The following is an 18,794-nucleotide window of genomic DNA, read 5'->3' as shown; positions in this document are numbered from 1 at the left end:
ACACTTTATAATGGAGCTGCCTCCATCTTTCAGAGAGGAAAATATACTGCAAACAAGTCAGAGTGAATGGGACGGGGAGAGGCTAGGAGATGAGTATGCATGGAGGAGTGAATGGGACGGGGAGAGGCTAGGAGATGAGTATGCATGGAGGAAGTGAACAAACAAGTAAGAGTGAATGGGACGGGGAGAGCCTAGGAGATGAGTATGCATGGAGGAAGTGAACAGAAATGAAGAAATGGCAAAAACATTGAGACAAGGATGTTTTGGGTTGTTATTGTTTTCCGTGTGAAACATCCCAAGACATGGCCTGTGGTGTTCGTGTGTGTGTGTGTGTGTGTGTGTGTGTGTGTGTGTGTGTGTGTGTGTGTGTGTGTGTGTGTGTGTGTGTGTGTGTGTGTGTGTGTGTGTGTGTGTGTGTGTGTGTGTGTGTGTGTGTGTGTGTGTGTGTGTGTGTGTGTGTGTGTTTGTGTGTGCGCGCATACGTGAGCGTGCGCGCATGAGAGAGATACATAAATCCTCTCCTCTCCCTCAACACCCTAAGGGCCATCTTTAATTCATGAGCACTATAAAATAAAGGTTTTTTTCTGTGATGGCCCTGCAGCCAGTAACAGACTCTCACAGCTACGTGGCAGCGGGCAGATGTTTATGCTGTTCTTATGGTTGCACACCAGCTAGTGAGACACTCGGTTACATGTCGAGTTGAAGTGAGCAACAGCAGCTCCACTCTTCAGTGAGTGCTATGAAACGATACCAAGCAGCCTCTCCTCGTGCACCACAAATAGCAGATCCGTTTGGCAACGCAACGCGACATATACAGTGGTATGATGGATCATAATTTAGGCGTTGTGCTGTTGCAGAACACACACAGTGCCCGACAAGCGTGTGGTAATATATGAGGTATATCTGGTAGATGGCAGCTGAAATAAGGTTGGTGAGGGGTGCGTTAAAGCGACCGGATTAAGGTTGGTGAGGGGTGCGTTAAAGTGACCGGATTAAGGTTGGTGAGTGATGTGTTGCTCCCGTACTTGCGGTTTTAGAGAGGGTGTCCTAATCAGTTTCCGTTTCCCAGAGATTGATTGGCTCGGCAGCAATCAATCAAACACGCCAATTAAATGAAGAAACTAGGGGAAATGGGGAAAAAGCCACCTGGCCTGGTCTCCACCAGGCCAGGTGGCTTATTGTGATCCTGCTAAACTCACATACTACCGCAAGTTGTGCTACAATCTAACACAATATAAATTATTCAAGTAAAAATGAATGAATGACATTACCTTTGGGAATTGTACCTTTTCCAAAATGTGCTCTAACCCTCAACTTGCAAGAGCTGCACATGGCTGTCGCTGAAAATAATCTGTGTTTAGCGTGGAATCTCAATTTAATTGCCATTTTACATTTGCATGCACAAGGAAAATGTCTCTGTCAATTGGCCCACTTACCATAGTATGCAGTAAATTATACAGACATGTACACAGGCATGTCTACGTAATGTACATATATTATGTATGACACAAGTTCAAAGTGGGATTCAGGAGATGCCGCATGCAGACCAGAATCGACGTTTACAATATGAAGATGCAATTCACACTGATAAATCACTTGTCAAAAGAGTGTGAAATAAGGCATGGGACATAGAGATATAGCGGGGAAATATGAGAGTATAGATAGGGAAATGTGTTCAGAAGCAAAGTAAAATCAAGCTGGCCATGAAACGTGAGTGATGGGTCAAAGGAATATTCACCTTGTCTGCTTAAATCACCCGTAAAAAGATTTACATTTGACAACTCTATCCCTCATGACGTGGGAACAAGAACACGCCTCTTGGAACCAAACACAATGTCACTGCATGTGTTTCCGCTGCCTCGATACCAGCTGTATCACCAGCTCTCGCAAATCCCCTTGCCCTCACATAGTTGGCACCTCTGCAGTCTGCACTCGCTCACAGTGGTGGAAAAGGTACTCACATTCTGTTACTTATACTGTACTTACTTAATCCTCTCCGTTCCCCGGTGGACTGCGACTCTGCTTCCATCTGGTCCTACTCCTATCCTGTGCAGCATGTTGTGCCTCGCCCCATGTCAGATTTGCAGTTATTTTTGGACCACAATTCCTGTATGAGACGATTTTAAGATGACTATTTTATTCTCCATAGAGAAACTTCCGTGAACCCCTTGGAACCAGGGGATGAGCGAGTGATGTCAGGACTTTAGAACCCCTTGGAACCAGGGGATGAGCGAGTGATGTCAGGACTTTAGAACCCCTTGGAACCAGGGGATGAGCGAGTGACGTCAGGACTTAGGCGCTCTATTGCAGTACTCTATTAGGCTATACTGGAGATGGAGTTCCAACGTTTGGGTCTATTGAGATCTTCGTCAGGGTTACAGAAGCAACAGGTAGAGAGGCCAGAACCAATCAGAGACACACGCCAGTCTGTTACATGGAGAGAGGACAGCCCATACAGCTGGTAAAGCTGGTAGTTTTCGAAACCATAGTAAATACATGACAGATATTAGAATATATAGTTTTCAAAATGATGTATAAAAATCTTTTTGAAAATACCTCTAATAATACCTACAAGCTCACAATGGGTTGCATCGTGAGGCATTGTGAGCTTGTAGATAGTAAAAGTACTAGATATTGGAAGTACTCGAGTAAAATGCAAATACCATGAAATTGTACTCGCTTGCTTCCTATGAGCATTATGCTTGCATCTCATTCATAATAATAATTTACTCTACTACATCTAAGTATTCAAGTATTGTGCTTTTACAGCACTACATTTATTTGAAAACTTTAGTTCCTAGTTACTTTGTAGATTGTGATGACCACTTTGACCACTTCGTCCCAATATACTTTCGGCCATTTGAAAATAGCAGATCTACATACAAGCTCACAATGTGTCGCGATGGGACACATTGTGAGCTTGTATATCGGCTATTTTCAAAAGATTTGTATACATTGGAAAACTTTAAATGGGACATTCTGCACAATGAATACTTTTACTTTTGGTATTTGAAGTACATTTTGATGTTGATACTTTTGTACTTTTTCAAGTACATTTTGAATTCTGGATTATTTACTTGTAATTATATTTACTTGTATAAGTATTTATTCTATTGCAGTATTTATACATTTACTTGTGCCTATTGTACAGTATAATCTTTATCGTATCGCATCCACAGCTTTGAAGCCACATATACTGTACAGTAGACTGCCAACATCGAGGTTGTTTTTTTAATGTATAATTCAGGTGAAATTATGAATAATGTGCATGTCAAAGTGCTCTTTTTGCGATATTTCTATCACCACTGCTGCTGCTCTGCCCTTTTTGTGGCTGTGGGGGGGGGGGGGGGGGTGTTGATTGACAGCTAACGCCATGCTCTGTAACTACAGCGACTGACAAGGTCATGTCAAATCAGGTGATGAGTGAGGAGGAGTGTTCTGGGAAATATTTGTTTTCTCTCTCCTATATGTTGTCTCTCTCTCTGTGTCTGTGTCTCTCTCTCTCTCTCTCTTTCTCCATCTCTCTTCCCCCATGGCACTATATGTAGACATTGTGACCACTCCACTCCTTTGCAGCACTGTACAGTGTGTGAGTGAGCGGTGAATCCATGGAGTATTGTGAAAGATGCCAGATACACTGGGCTGGCCTGTCAGTCTGTTTGGAGCTGATACAGAGATAAGATAAAAGATAACTTTGTTCCCCCTTAAGCCGCCATTTGTCCTGTACTACGTCTTGGAGTTGGGACCCACAAGGGTGTGTGCGTGCGTGTGCGTGTGTGTGCGTGCGTCACACTGCACATTGTGTCTGTGTGCCAGTATCTGATGTGAAGAGAAAAGGATTTGAAGAGAGACTCTGAGTCTGTCCCCCCAGCATACCAATGCCTTCACATGGCTGTTTATGAAGGTCAAACTGAATGGGTGTTGCGTCAGGCTGTTTTCTTTCACTTGGTATGCCAGCAGCATTTTATTCTTGACTCAAGCACCAATTTGACGTTCCTATATGCAAATGTGACATCGGCCACTATAATTGATGGAAATATATATGATTTTACATCCACTTATCCCGCGTTATGTCTGCGAGGGGCCTGCTAATGTAATGTGAATTATAATAATGTGCAAACTGGAAGGCAAAATTGTTTCCGCTGCGCTCAACTGTGCTCACCTGCTACTAATTAGCTTGATCAATGGCCGCATTCTGTCCCTTTTTTGTGAAAGACGCTGAAGTTGTTCCTTCTGACGCTGTGTGCAGCGCACCATATTTATAAACCTTTTCATCTGCTATAACACTGCACCATGTAAAGAATCAGGACAAAAGGGTCCATGTATATTCATTTATATGCATGCTAGGCCTCTATATATACACGTCATCACACAGTACGTTTCCGTTCAAAGGAAGTCATTGAAATTTCCTTGTTATGGACTTTTGATATAACGATACACAGAAATGTTATTATTTTTGACATCTATTGTTAGGTATGCCGATATGATGACCGCACGGACATGCTATAAATGTGTGAAAAGGTATATGTACAGTACATGTATGAATAAAGAATATATTAATATATCGTACAGACAGTTGACCTGGTCAGAGGAGGGGAGCCTAGAAGTGAACTTCCTTTTTTTAAAAATATATTTTTTATCCCACGATTTTGTAACCCATTTTTCACCCCTGTGTCAATCATCTAATGTGATCCTGGGCTCTACACACCCTCCGCCAACCTGGGGAGAGCAACGGACTTAACTCATGCTTCCTTCATGCTTGAGTGTCCAAGTTGCTCCTTTACACCTGACAGGGGGGAGTTTCCCTGGTTGGACGTAGCGCGTGGAAGGAACACGTTATTCCAACCAGTTCCTTTCCCCTCCATCAGGCGCCCCGGCTGGCCAGGGGGAGGCAGTTTAGAGACCAGGATTACTGCATGTTTTTGTGAGGGTACCTACCCTAGGGGACACGGGGAGAACATGCAAACTCCACACAGAAAGGCCCTTTCGCCAACCCCACCTTCGGGTATGGGCACTGATGACGCGGAGGAGGAAACACGCCGCCAGCACCCACAGCGCCCCGAGTGGGAATCGAACCCAGGACCTTCTAGCTGTGAGGCGACAGCACTACCAACTGTGCCACCGTGCCCCTAGAAGTGAACTTCCATAGATTTTCTTTTTCATAGATTTTCCATAGATGTTAGTTACAGACGTTGAGTGCTGGAGCATAACTGTTTTATATCCTGCCGTCAGCCAAAAGTCTGTCGAAATGAAATCAATCAATTATGAATTGAGCATACACATCCCTGTGGAGAGATCATACTTCATTATGGAATTGTTGAGACTGCAGAAAGTTAAATTTTACTGCATACAACAGTGAATTATTGGCCCATTATTGCACCATCCAAGAGAAATTATATTTTAAATGTCAGCAGGTACATGGAAAGGTCTGACCACCGGTAATATGAGAAATATGATATATTTATGTCGCGCCACGCCTCCTTTTTAATACTGGTGAGAGAGTAGGCTGCCGTGGCTACAGCAGTAAAACAGGAATATGTTATGCATAATCCTCATATACTGTACATGGTGCTTGCTGCCTTGGTACAGTATGTGTGAATTATATATTAACGACTAGACTAAACTGTAGAGAAAATGCTCCACCTCCACTGTAACTGTACTTAAGCAGACAGTTTGGTACTTTTACCTTAGTGCTTGATTGGTATAATGTTAAATAACCGTACGCAGTAAGCACTTTGAACACTGTGTGCGTGCGTGCGTGCGTGCGCATTGGCAACATAGACACCAGCTCAGATGGACAGGCCATGTTGTGTGAATGGTGGACACTCACCTTCCTAAACAGGTCCTCTACTCAGAGCTATAGCGACTGGTCAGAGAGCTCCTGGAGGTCAGGAAAAAAGCATTTCAAGGACAATTCCACCTTGTTCAAAACAGAAGTGCATTGATGATTTTTATTTATTTATTTAACCTTTATTTAATCAGTAAAATCACATTGAGACCGAAGTCTCTTTTACGAGTGTGCGCTGGCCAAAAGAAGAGGCAAATAAATGTTACACAGCTCTGCCAGTAACAACAAATACAGGACATGACAAGACAAACATATGACATCCGTATTACCAAGAACCTACTACCAGGGAGGCTCAGAGAGAGTCTAAATAGCTAACCGAATACAGACTAAAAAAAGACTAATAAGAACAAATTAATACATCATGAAACTACTAAGCTAATATATAACATTTGTTACTCGTCAAAGCAGGAGCAATGGCTGGAGAGTGTGCCCAAGGCAATCCTCTTAAAAGTCACTAGGGGGATCAAAGAAGCCAATTTTAATTTGATCTGTAGATCATTCCACGCCCAGGGCCCAAAAAACGCAAGGTTGTTTTCCCTGCCTCAGATTTGGTATTGGGTACGACAAATAGTTTACATGAGGGAGCCATATATTCCACGAACGCAAACTCCGCCCGGCTGCCACAGTCAAGCGACGGCCGTCAAATAGGCCGTTCCACATCCCACCCCCATCACCTCATACCAAAGCCCACATTGCACAAAACAAGTGTGTGGTTCCAGAATTGGACTTTTCAGTCATCTGAGGACCCCCCCCCCCAGGAGGACCATCAACGCCGAGTATTCGCCAATGATGACGCGTGCGTGTAAGTGTGTTTGCGTCTGTTAGCGTCTGTTAACTCCTGTGCTGCTCTAGTGCACTGCTCTGTTAGCGTCTGTTAACTCCTGTGCTGCTGTAGTGCACTGCTCTGTTAGCGTCTGTTAACTCCTGTGCTGCTGTAGTGCACTGCTCTGTTAGCGTCTGTTAACTCCTGTGCTGCTCTAGTGCACTGCTCTGTTAGCGTCTGTTAACTCCTGTGCTGCTGTAGTGCACTGCTCTGTTAGCGTCTGTTAACTCCTGTGCTGCTGTAGTGCACTGCTCTGTTAGCGTCTGTTAACTCCTGTGCTGCTCTAGTGCACTGCTCTGTTAGCGTCTGATAACTCCTGTGCTGCTGTAGTGCACTGCTCTGTTAGCGTCTGTTAACTCCTGTGCTGCTGTAGTGCACTGCTCTGTTAGCGTCTGTTAACTCCTGCTGCTGTAGTGCACTGCTCTGTTAGCGTCTGTTAACTCCTGCTGCTGTAGTGCACTGCTCTGTTAGCGTCTGTTAACTCCTGCTGCTGTAGTGCACTGCTCTGTTAGCGTCTGTTAACTCCTGTGCTGCTCTAGTGCACTGCTCTGTTAGCGTCTGTTAACTCCTGTGCTGCTGTAGTGCACTGCTCTGTTAGCGTCTGTTAACTCCTGCTGCTGTAGTGCACTGCTCTGTTAGCGTCTGTTAACTCCTGTGCTGCTGTAGTGCACTGCTCTGTTAGCGTCTGTTAACTCCTGCTGCTGTAGTGCACAGCAACATCCGTTCACAGTTTTAAAAGAACAGGAACGTCCCGTCACAGCGTGACTCCTCCTCCTCCCTCTGCTTTCAGGAGCTCATTTGCATACTGCTGTGCTTCTATCTACTGTATACCTTCTCTCAGGTCCATCTTTACATCCTCACAGTACAAGTAACACGCATTACACAGTGTACACATCAACACATTGTGTGCCCAAGACGTCCACAGACGTCCTGGGAAATCCCGCTATGTAGTGCCCAAGACGTCTGTGTATGTCTTAGCAAAGAAATTAAAAAAAAGTCAAAAAATGAACGTAAAAAGTGTGCACCCTGTGTCACTATTTTGAAAGTGTTGTGTGGGCACACAAAATGTTAAAGACAACAGTCGTGCTGTTGTCGCCTCTTCCCCTTGTGCTTTTTACTACTGCACACACAATAGTACGGTAGAAAACTGTTTACGATTCCTTACACTGTTTTTTTTTTTGTCCCAGTTGCACCTTTTTTAACTGGATTGTTTCATATATAGATTTAGTTTTCTTGCTGTTCTTCTTTGTAAGAAGAAGATTGGAAGGCAATGGTAAAAATGTGTTTTTTTGGAATGCCAGTGCACACTAATACAAGGTTATGTGAAGGCACAAAATGTTGTTTTTACTATTCTGCAGAGACATATATTCGGGTCAGTGCTTATGGAAGTAAGCTGAACTGTACTTATATAAAATGCTCCACACAGTTCAATCTGGGGCTAAAATAGTGTGTATAGGCAGGCAGGGTGCAAGGGAATACCATACCGCTGCAACACAAGCAGATTAGTCCTATACCCTGAGCACAGTTCACACTATCCTAAGATCAGTCACAACAGCTGAATGCAAGATTATAATGTAGGTATTACATCTCACACATACAAGTACACGAGAGTAAATGTGTTTGCAGCAATAGCAGCAACACATTAAGAATAGCAAGTAGTAAGGTAGGAAGCAGCATAGTGCCCTTGGAGTGCCTGAAGGTGCTTGTGTGCCTGGGACTGGGTCCTATACATCTAACTAGTATGTGCACAGTGTACGCATCTATTTACGTGTATGCTAGTGTATACATTTGTGTGGTAATCCTGTGTGCATGCGCACTTTTAGAGTTGCCAATTATTTTTTACTATGCAAACGCATATTTATGTATACGTTCATGTTATTTTTGAGTGGTGCAACCACTCCAAGGAACGGCAATGTCCGTGTTCACCTATGTGTTGGTTCACCTATGTGACGTTAATGAGCACCAGTATGAATACCCATAGGGGCGCTGTTGTGCCAGAAACAGAGAGAGAGAGAGAGACAGTGCTGCACTGTTGCCTGCTAATGAGAGAGAGAGAGAGAGAGAGAGAGAGAGAGGGTGGGGGGGGGGGGGGGAGAGGGGAGTTGCACCACTTTTTTTTTCATTGAATAGTTTATTAGACAATGTATAAACGGCAACAGAGTACAGTCAAACACTCAGTCCAAAAGGGATAGCACCAAAATAAAGTCCTTCACACCCTTCACATCATGTCATTACGACAAAATAGCCGATTTGCTCGTCCACATCATCATCATCATACTATAATTCTGACAATGTCTGTCTCTGTGTGTGACTGTCTGTGTGTCAGAAACACTGCCGTAGCTCCTCACTGCCTGCACCAATCAAAGATCAGACCGGGTGACATGTGCATGGCTCAGGAGGTAGAGCAGATCGTCCAATGATCCATGGGTCGGCGGTTCGAATCCCGGCTCCTCCTGTCTACATGTCGAAGTGTCCTTGGGCAAGACACTGAACCCCGAATTGCTCCCGATGTGCTGGTTGATACCTTGCATGGCTTCCGCCGCAATCGGTGTATGAATGTGTGTGTGAATGCATGGGTGAATGTAATGCGCATTTAAATCGCCTTGGAAAAAGGCTATATAAATGCCCCGCTGACAGACTGCGGCCCAGCCTGTAGGAGTCACTAGCACAGTGACAAAGATCAGCCTCCCCGCCTGATGGCTTCTCCCCCCTCACCCCTCCCCGCGAACACCTGCCAATTGCAATGCTCGGCTAGACTGGATGCACCGTGCTGGTTTGGAACCCCTATAGACTCTGTGCTGGTGGGCGGGCACTTAACCCCTGCTCCACCCAAGTGCCCCAGTGTGCAATCTTATGTAAATTGCCAGGTGCCAGTGTGGAGGATGTGTTTAAGTGTGTGTGTGTGTGTGTGTGTGTGTGTGTGTGTGTGTGTGTGTGTGTGTGTGTGTGTGTGTGTGTGTGGTAGAGAGACAGACATACAGCGGGCACTATATTATATAGTATTATATATATATTATAGTGTCAGTCATTCGTAAACTTGATTGCCTGAGGGAGATTCACATTTCCAGAGCCTATACTGCACTTGATCTCGTCGTAAATAGACCTTGTTGTCTGGTGGAAAGTAGCTTTTTCTGAGCCTATACAGCCCTTGATCTTGTGGATGCGGAGCTGCTTGCCGTGTGTTTAGCATCTGAATAAGTCCGTGGCTGCCTGGGGTCTTTGATAGTCCTACATGTCTTGCCTACAGAACGTCCTATGCTGTATATGCCTGCCCTGGATGGAGTGACGCTCACGTCCCTCTGCAGTGCTTTGCGGTTGAGGACAGTGCAGTTTCCATACAGGCACGGTCAGGATGCTCTCTGTCAGAAGGCCAGTAGGGTCTTGGGCTGGCCACCCTGCCAAGCTCCCTCTGTTCATATTGTCTTTGTAGGCATTCTGCAAAGTCATTGTCACAAAATAAATCCTCATGAATCTATTGCATATTTGCAGACTATTTACTCAGACTGTTTCAGCCAGGGGTTAAACTGCATCTATAAAGCATCCCGCCCCACTGTGGCCTCCTATTATGCCAGGCATTATGACAGCTTATGACTATTTTATTGAGATGTAGTAGTCAGACAAGTATTATAATTAGTGCAGCACTGTGTATCCCTTCACTCTGAGTAAGCGCCACTGATGAGAAGATTCTGAATTGCACTTTGATGGAGAAGATCTTAGGGTGTGTGTCACGGTAGAAGACTGGAGGATGCCAGAAGAATGATTGAGGGGCATTGGAGGGGAAAGAGTATTGGCAGGGACAATTACAAACGGTAATGCAGCTATAGAGAGAGAGAGATACCCATGTACCTGTCTAAATACTTCCTTAATGTAAACGAAGTCCACACCCACAACACCAGAGAGAGTGCAACAAAAGATGTACAACCCAGATTCGGCACAAACAAGGGACTAAATACTTTTCGCTCCTATGCCACCAAAATGTTGCTAGGGCGGAACCCTTGACTCCTTCAAAACCGCTCTCAAAGGGCACCTACGGACGGCTGCAATTCGAAACTGGCCCCCGTAAAATCGGAACCCCCCCCCTTTTCCCCTCACTGTATATGTTTCTTTTCCCTTTTTGCTTCCTTTATGATGAATTCCTGTTCTGTTCTTTAACTATATAGAAGTGTCTATTTGTACGTCTCTAAATGTTTTGATGAATTGAACATGGTGGACCCTGTTGTGAACAAGTGTAATGCCACTGGGTCGTCCACTCACAGTTAACAGTCTTTGTATTGTTTGTGCTTGAAATGTACTGTAATTCTGCAAACTGTTAATAAATATTTCAATCAATCAAAGCTGCCACACATGTGTGTGACAGCCATAGGAATATACAAGCAAAAAGCTAAGCACCAAATATTCAAGGAAGAAAAATAACGCTTTTTATTAGATCATAAAAAACTGTAAACAAAGTAGAAAACGAAAAAACTAAAGAAAACACATAAAATCAATATCTTCATTAAGGCCAGGAGAGGTGAGAGAGCGTCTAAAGAATTAATCCAAAAGGTTTCCCGTTGATTCAGTTTCCTTAGGCGGTCTCCACCTCTTGGAAAGGATTTGATGTGTTCTATACCATGTTATTCTCAAGAGTGTGTCATTGTTGTTATGACATTGGCTGAAATGTCTAGCAATCGGATAATTTATATTATTAATGCTGAGTTTGTGTTCAGCCAATCTATCCCTGAGGCGGCGCTTTGTCCTGCCAATATAACAAAAATGTTAGGACAGGTACATGTCAAACGATATATTACGTGAGTAGTATTGCAATTGATAAGTCCGTTAATCTTATAGATTTCAAAACACAGAAAACCTATAGGTTTTCTGCGTTTTGAAATCTATAAATGATTTAGTCTGTGTCTGTGAGACACTGGAGCAGTGGGGGCAACGCATGCACTTGAACATATAGTACGTAATGGTTTGTTGAGCCAGGTCTGCTTTTTACCAGGTGGAAGGTAGCTGTGCATGAGGTTGTCCCTCAGGGTGGGGGCTCTTTACCAGGTGGAAGGTAGCTGTGCATGAGGTTGTCCCTCAGGGTGGGGGCTCTTTACCAGGTGGAAGGTAGCTGTGCATGAGGTTGTCCCTCAGGGTGGGGGCTCTTTACCAGGTGGAAGGTAGCTGTGCATGAGGTTGTCCCTCAGGGTGGGGGCTCTTTACCAGGTGGAAGGTATCTGTGCATGAGGTTGTCCCTCAGGGTGGGGGCTCTTTACCAGGTGGAAGGTAGCTGTGCATGAGGTTGTCCCTCAGGGTGGGGGCTCTTTACCAGGTGGAAGGTAGCTGTGCATGAGGTTGTCCCTCAGGGTGGGGGCTCTTTACCAGGTGGAAGGTAGCTGTGCATGAGGTTGTCCCTCAGGGTGAGGGCTCTTCGTAAGAGAGTATTCTTTGAGGTTTCCTTCCTAAACAAGGTAGTGTGAAGCATGCCCGATTCATCTTTAAATATAGTAAGGTCAAGGAAATTAAGAAATGCCGATCGCTTGAATAGAGAACATTAAGTGTGTGGGATGACGGTTTCTTACAGACATCTGTTGACCTCCAGCTTCCATTTGATTTCTCCACACACACACATACATTCACTGTGATTGCTGTCGATGCCAAACTGTAAAATTGTTATTTTTTTTCAAACCCACTCTTGAATAGATAAGCCGTCAGTGGCGAAATAACCACACTTTTGGGCCTTTTATTTCATTTTAACGGTTGTTTTCTCCCCCTTAGCCGTTATCGACAGGGCAGTTCATTTGGGCTTTGATGATGCAACGTGTAAAAAGGATAGTTAAATTTGATGACATACCAAGACACTGGCCAGGGACTTTTATACATCTGATCACCTCTCGGAAATCTCTCTCTCTCTCACTCACGCACGCACGCACACACACACACACACACACTCACACACTCTCTCTCTTTCTGTCCATTGCACATGATTTCAGCCAGGCAAGAAGTTTAATGATGCTCTTTAGGAGCTGCAGTGAACTCAGGGGTGGTGTTATTGGTGTGCGTGGCTGCGCACACGCACACACACACACACACACACACACACACACACACACACACGGTTGTTGTGTGTCCAGGCGTGTCTAAGCCCAGCTTGTGGTTTTCCCATTCACATTGATGCCTTTTAATGCGTTGGGGGTCCCTACAGTGCTTTTAGTGTGTCATTATCATAATGCTGAGGGGTTTTGGTCAGTCACTTTACTCACTTAGCCTAAGGAGCTCCTCATCACTCCATCCATCACATTTTATTCTATTCCTGGAACCTCGTGTGACTGCCGTGACCCGAGGACGAATGAACAGCTCTAATGTGACCCATGTGGTCGATGCGGTCTAGCTTTCAACACACAGTGCGCCGCTTGCGCGTTCAGATATATTGCTCTGTACGGACGGAAAATGTCAGATAATCGTTACACGCCGAAGGTGGATGAATTTTGTAGAGTCTCCAGTGTTTAACCACTTGACCACTGATGTTACACTTCCTAGTACGACCTAGTATGCTACGTCACGCATAATTAGATTTTCTATATCGTGGTTCGTCTATTTTCACCCTGTATTTGTATTTGTATACTTAGTTTTTTCACGATTCTTGCCTTTTATAACATGCATGTAAAATAGTTCCTTTGATGAGGCCCAGGTGAACAGAATAGACAAACCAACATTTCTGGCTGATAACGTCTCATAGCGGGGGGGGGGGGGGTACGTATATATTCACACTTTAAGCAACACCACTCTGTATGGAAAATATACATTTTCAGTCACTGTTGTGAATTCTCTCCATGCTGTCCAAATGGCAGCCTCTGGTGGACATTTCCCATTCCCTGTATCCACAAGGAGACACATTTGCCATAATCACCACTTAACTCATTGGCCAATCACAGTCCAGGTGTGTCCCTATATAACCAGTCACTCACTCCACAGCCCTCACTCATTTCCCAGCCTTCATTCAGGCCACATGCCACTCTCAACTGAGTCTACAACTCCAACCCAGCCATGAGTACTTGACAAATGTAAGCGCTGGTTCTACAATATGTTCTCGTGTCTAAATCCCAGTGCTAATTCCTACCTGTTTATTCTGTGGCCATATGTTGATCAGAGTTACATATTTTATTTACTTGGCATTGCCATTCATCATGGTCCTTTATTGTTCATTATGTTCTACGGCTTGTATATGCTATTATGTTCTGACTCAGTTGCTATACATATTCTGCTGTAATCATAGCTACATTGTTTGAATACTAATTGCTGATGTATTCCATTCTGTTTGCTCATTTGTTTGTAGAAACCTGCATGGTGAATGGAGAATAAAAGTGCTAACTTGTTAAATCTACCTTGGTGTCACAAAACCTCTCTTTGACTGGACACACTTGGGTGGTCAGCTCAGATCCAACAGACCAAACCAGATAGTAATTAATAGTCACAATGTAAACTCCCCCGTCAAGTGGTATATATGTTCCAATGACCTATACAAGGAGCACTGGGGTCATGTGTGACTCTTTTAGGAGGATCGGACCTGTGTGAGTTTAGCAATGAGATCTGGACATCTGTTGAATGTGTGTTTCAACCAAGCTATTGTCTGTAGCATCTGTAACCTGAAGTCATTGCAATGTGTAATAAAAATCACACGTGTGAAGTGAGGGGTGCTCTTATCATGCTATGATTAGGTGATGTAATGATGATGTTAAACAAACGGTGTCAAAACAAACTGTATTGTTAATGGGATTTAATGTTTGTTGAGATGACGTACATTTTCCCTTTTTCAATGGCGTTTTTAAATCAAACATTGAACTAAAATCAAACATTAATCCTGTGTATAGGAGGGGATAGCACCCCTCACAATCCAAACAATATAAAAGCATCACATTTTTTTGGTGCTGACCATGTGTCTCTCTTTACTACAATTCTCTAAAGTAGGATCACTCAGCTATAACCATGTGACATCATCAGGGATGGAGATGTGGAGACCCTGATGTTATATAGTACGATAAATGTGACCTGCTGTCTCAGTTAAACCCATGCAGTATAATTATGGAGATGTCATCAATATTGGGCAGAAACTCTACATCTGACCTCAAATCCTTAGATCTCCATATGTGAACCTCTTCTGACATTCCATTATGTTGATCCTTCCCCATCCATCCTTCCTCTTCGATGTCTCCCTTTGACTGATACCTGTCCAAGTTATTAGTGCAGCCGTGCCCCGCAGCCAGCGAAAAGTTCTCAACAGGACCGAAAATTAAGTGCTGGCCCTCATCAGACCCTGTACACTCAAGAGAATGTCCCCGCTCCCACCCATAGATCTCCATATACTGTATGGAGCACACCTGTTCTGACATTCCATATGTTGATCTGACCTCCTCAAACCCTATTGTACACTCAAGACATGCTCCTTATATGGCTAGTACAGAATTCATTCAAGTCAAGTCAATTTTATTTATATACAGTAGCACATTTAAAAATGACAGCAGTTGACCCAACGTGCTTTAGAGAACAAATATCCGTAGTCCAGATAGTAAAAATAGCAATAGTACAAACATAACAATAATGAAACCGGCTAAGATAAACAAAATAACAAACCAAACGGCAACATACAAAAAAGAACATCCAGCTATGTTAAAGGCCAGACTAAAAAGATAGGTTTTCAATTTGGATTTAAACATCTCAAGGGTGTTGATCTGCCCTCCCCCCACCCCCCTTTAATCTTTCTCTCTTGCCAATTGCCATATACTGTCTTTGATGCCATCCTGTAAAAATAGTTATTTTTGTTTCAAACGCACTTGAATTCATGAGCTGTCGGCGGCTAAATGACCTGAAGGTTTCCACTGACTTTTGGGCCTCTTTATTTCATTTGAAGTGCTAACTCCCCCGGGCCCCCCCGGCCGGCCCCACCACCCACGTATAGGGCGGTTCATTTGGGCTTTGATGATGCGGTGTGCAAATTGTTGTGTGTGTTCACGCATATCTAAGCCCAGCTTAGACTCCTATACGGGTCCAATTGGTTACAGTGTGTGTGTGTGTGTGTGTGTGCCGTTCAGGTCACATGATGGCGTACAGGAAGGTGTGTGACGCCCATGCCGGGGGGCTGGTGGTCAGCGAGGGGCTGCAGTGTTCTGGAGGGCTGGATCTGGACTGGGAGCTGGACGACAAGAACCAGCTACAGGAACCCCAGCCGGGCGGCAGGGACCACGCGCAGCTGCAGCAGCAAGGCCGTCATCACAGGACAAGTAGGTTGACGTTATGGTCTGTTTTCCACTGTTGTTTCCGTCGACTAAAAAAAAGTTCGCCGACTACCTTTTTCCACTGACGAAAACTAAATGAAAACTAAGCTATGATGACTACAACTAAGAATGTGTTGACAATTTCGTCGACAGATAAAAACTAGAGTAAAATGTTAGGAAGGGACTAGTGGACAAGAGATCCAGTATACTGTGAGTCATTTTACACTTGGTTGCATGCTTAAAATGGCAGAAATACAAGCTCACAACGCTGTTGTGAGCTTGTAGATCTGCTATTTTCAGCAAGTATAAAATCAGCCATTACGACGGCATCAAGGCCCGCCGAAACACATTTTAGTCGACTAAATCAACTGTAGATTTAGTCAACTAAACGCACACGTGGAAAACACAAACTGTGTGTGTGTGTGTGTGTGTGTGTGTGTGTGTGTGTGTGTGTGTGTGTGTGTGTGTGTGTGTGTGTGTGTGTGTGTGTGTGTGTGTGTGTGTGTGTGTGTGTGTGTGTGTGTGTGTGTGTGTGTGTGTGTGTGTGTGTGCGCGTGTGTGTACAATATGGACAAAGGATGCATGATGTGCCTAGACGATAAGAACAGTAACTGCAGGGTCAAGCAGATAAGGTCATAAATCATGACCCGTGGTAAAGTCAAAAGTTCAATATTTCCATTTGAAATGTAGCAGAGCCAAGTAAATATACACTTAGTTACTGTCTGAATAAAATAGTGGATATGTGCATGCATACAGTGAATGGCAAATCGAGTGTCAAAGTGAGTTTAACGTTGTTTAATGCAATCAGATTATTTTTTTGCAACTCATTAGGTGTTCACTTCACGGGTATGATGATGATGATGTCATGTGCATATCCTCTATATATTTTGTAATCTATTTCAGTGCTCAGTTATTTTAGTGGATCCTTTGTCTGCCATCTCGGAAATAGCCTGAAAGAGACCCGTGCTTTTCTGGGCATAGAGGACCGCCGGGGACTTCCTATTGGTTCACCAACCTATTTGTGTCATTGATTGGCTTGTGACACGAGTCATGACGCAGCCTATCACTTTGATTGGTTCACAGACGATTTCGTTTTTGAAAACGCAGAAGTAAAGAGTCCACATAGTTTAGAATGGAGAATGTGATTACACAGAGGGCACGGTGCTGGCTTTATCACATGTAAACTGTCTCTGTGCGCACTGCCAATTAAGTGTCACAATTCCCTGACATTTCTTTCTGAAAAGAAAGTTATTAACTGGCGCTGTGAGACAAGCTTTCAGCTGACGACTCGAGGCCCAGATAATGTATTGTGTTGTGATGGCGGTGGGGATAAGACAGGCAGTATCAGGATGTAGGTAGGCATGCAAATCAGAATGTTCTGTAGCGTTGCATACAAATTAAAATGTATAGTCGCGGTGAACTTTCAAAGCATGGCTGGCTTTGTTTAATGCAAAATGTGATCACAAAAGAATGAAGGCATTTTGTAATATTATGTTGTCTCTGAACAGCCCAGTAGACCAATTAGCTGCTGGTATTAATGTAGAGCCTCCCCAGTGTACCTGCATATCACTCCTACCAAAGTATACACTTATTTGAAGCGAAAATTAAACTAAGTCATTTTACGATCATCGGTTTTGGCTTGGTGTCCTTCAAAGAATGTATTTGCCGCTGGGCAGACTATTAAAAAAACCGTCTCTATACATAATTCATGTTAATTAACTATTGTCTTACATTTCAGACATTCCGGACTAGAGTTGCCTTCATTTGCATACATTTGAGTAATTATAAATCCCACATCATAATCCAAAATATACTTGGGAATAGATATCTCTGCATACTGACCACCGCTGCGTGAGCGGCTGACCCCCTGGGCCTGCTGGGAGTGGCCTCGGGTATATTCACAGTTACCGTTAAGTGAAAAGCTTAGTTAACAATGCCAGAAGTAGTCATTTACTGTACAGTCAAGTTCTCGTGGCCCGTTTTGAACAAAAAGCCTCAAATCAAGAACCCAGTGTGCAATTTACGTGAAATCTTTCACGCACTCTCCTACTAGGCAGAGGAATATATCCCACCCTTTTCACATTGGCCTGTTATAGTGCCACCAACAGGTGGATTTTTGCAAAACACATTTTTGGAACGAAATGCATCAAATCATCCAATTGTTATCAAAGGCACAAGAACAAATGGCACCCTTTTCACATTGGCCTATTAGCACAACCTGACCTGCCCTGGTGGAGACCTGTGCCCCGACGGGCACTTTTTCTAGTTTATATTTATTTTATTTATTGTGGTGGGCTTATATATCTGCTATTTCTGTGACGTACAACAGTGAGTGCACCAGAATCGGAAATAAAAAGGTTTGTGAAGTTTGTCTTTGTGCATAGTTTCTATTGTGGCGTTTTGTGTCGGAGATCAAGGCAGGACATTTTTTGTTTGAGTAAAGCCTTTTACAACAAAATGTACAAGCATATAAATTGGTTATTTTGCTGGAGCGTGTGTGGCTTGCTTGCCAGTGTACACTGTAGCACTCTGTAGAAACCGGTGCACCACTTTCTTTCATCTGCAAACATAATAATGTATTGGGTTTTGTTCCTGCAATATCTATTTCCTATTTCTCACATATCACACCACATTCAAACAAACTTCCCTCCAACCCTGCTTCAGGGACAGGGAGCCATGGTATCGGAAAAGTATCGGATCGGCCCTTATTTGGTCACATCGGTTCATATCGGTATCGGCAAATATGCACAGATCCGACACAGGGGTAAGGGGTTGACACTATAGCAGGTAAATAAAATGTTGGGGCATGTGGAGTTTGCTTTGGAGTTGCCCAAACTGCAAGTGCACGTTTGAGTGAGGAGTCTGCTAATATTATTCTCTGGTA

General features: G+C 43.8%; 1 protein-coding gene across 1 annotated transcript in view; it reads left to right on the top strand.

Annotated features, from left to right (window-relative positions):
- naaladl2 (N-acetylated alpha-linked acidic dipeptidase like 2) overlaps positions 1-18,794 on the top strand; it is a 347,063-nt gene that overhangs the window by 82,745 nt on the left and 245,524 nt on the right. The window contains exon 3 of the mRNA XM_080770411.1: positions 15,728-15,916. Coding sequence (XP_080626537.1) covers positions 15,733-15,916 — 184 coding nt within the window. The 5' untranslated portion in view covers positions 15,728-15,732. The remainder of the gene's footprint in view (positions 1-15,727; positions 15,917-18,794) is intronic.

Source organism: Protomyctophum bolini (assembly GCF_963924005.1).
Source record: "Protomyctophum bolini genome assembly, chromosome: 8".
Lineage (NCBI taxonomy): Eukaryota > Metazoa > Chordata > Actinopteri > Myctophiformes > Myctophidae > Protomyctophum > Protomyctophum bolini.
The sequence above is the reverse complement of the archived record's forward strand: the minus strand, read 5'-3'. Positions and strand labels throughout refer to the sequence as shown.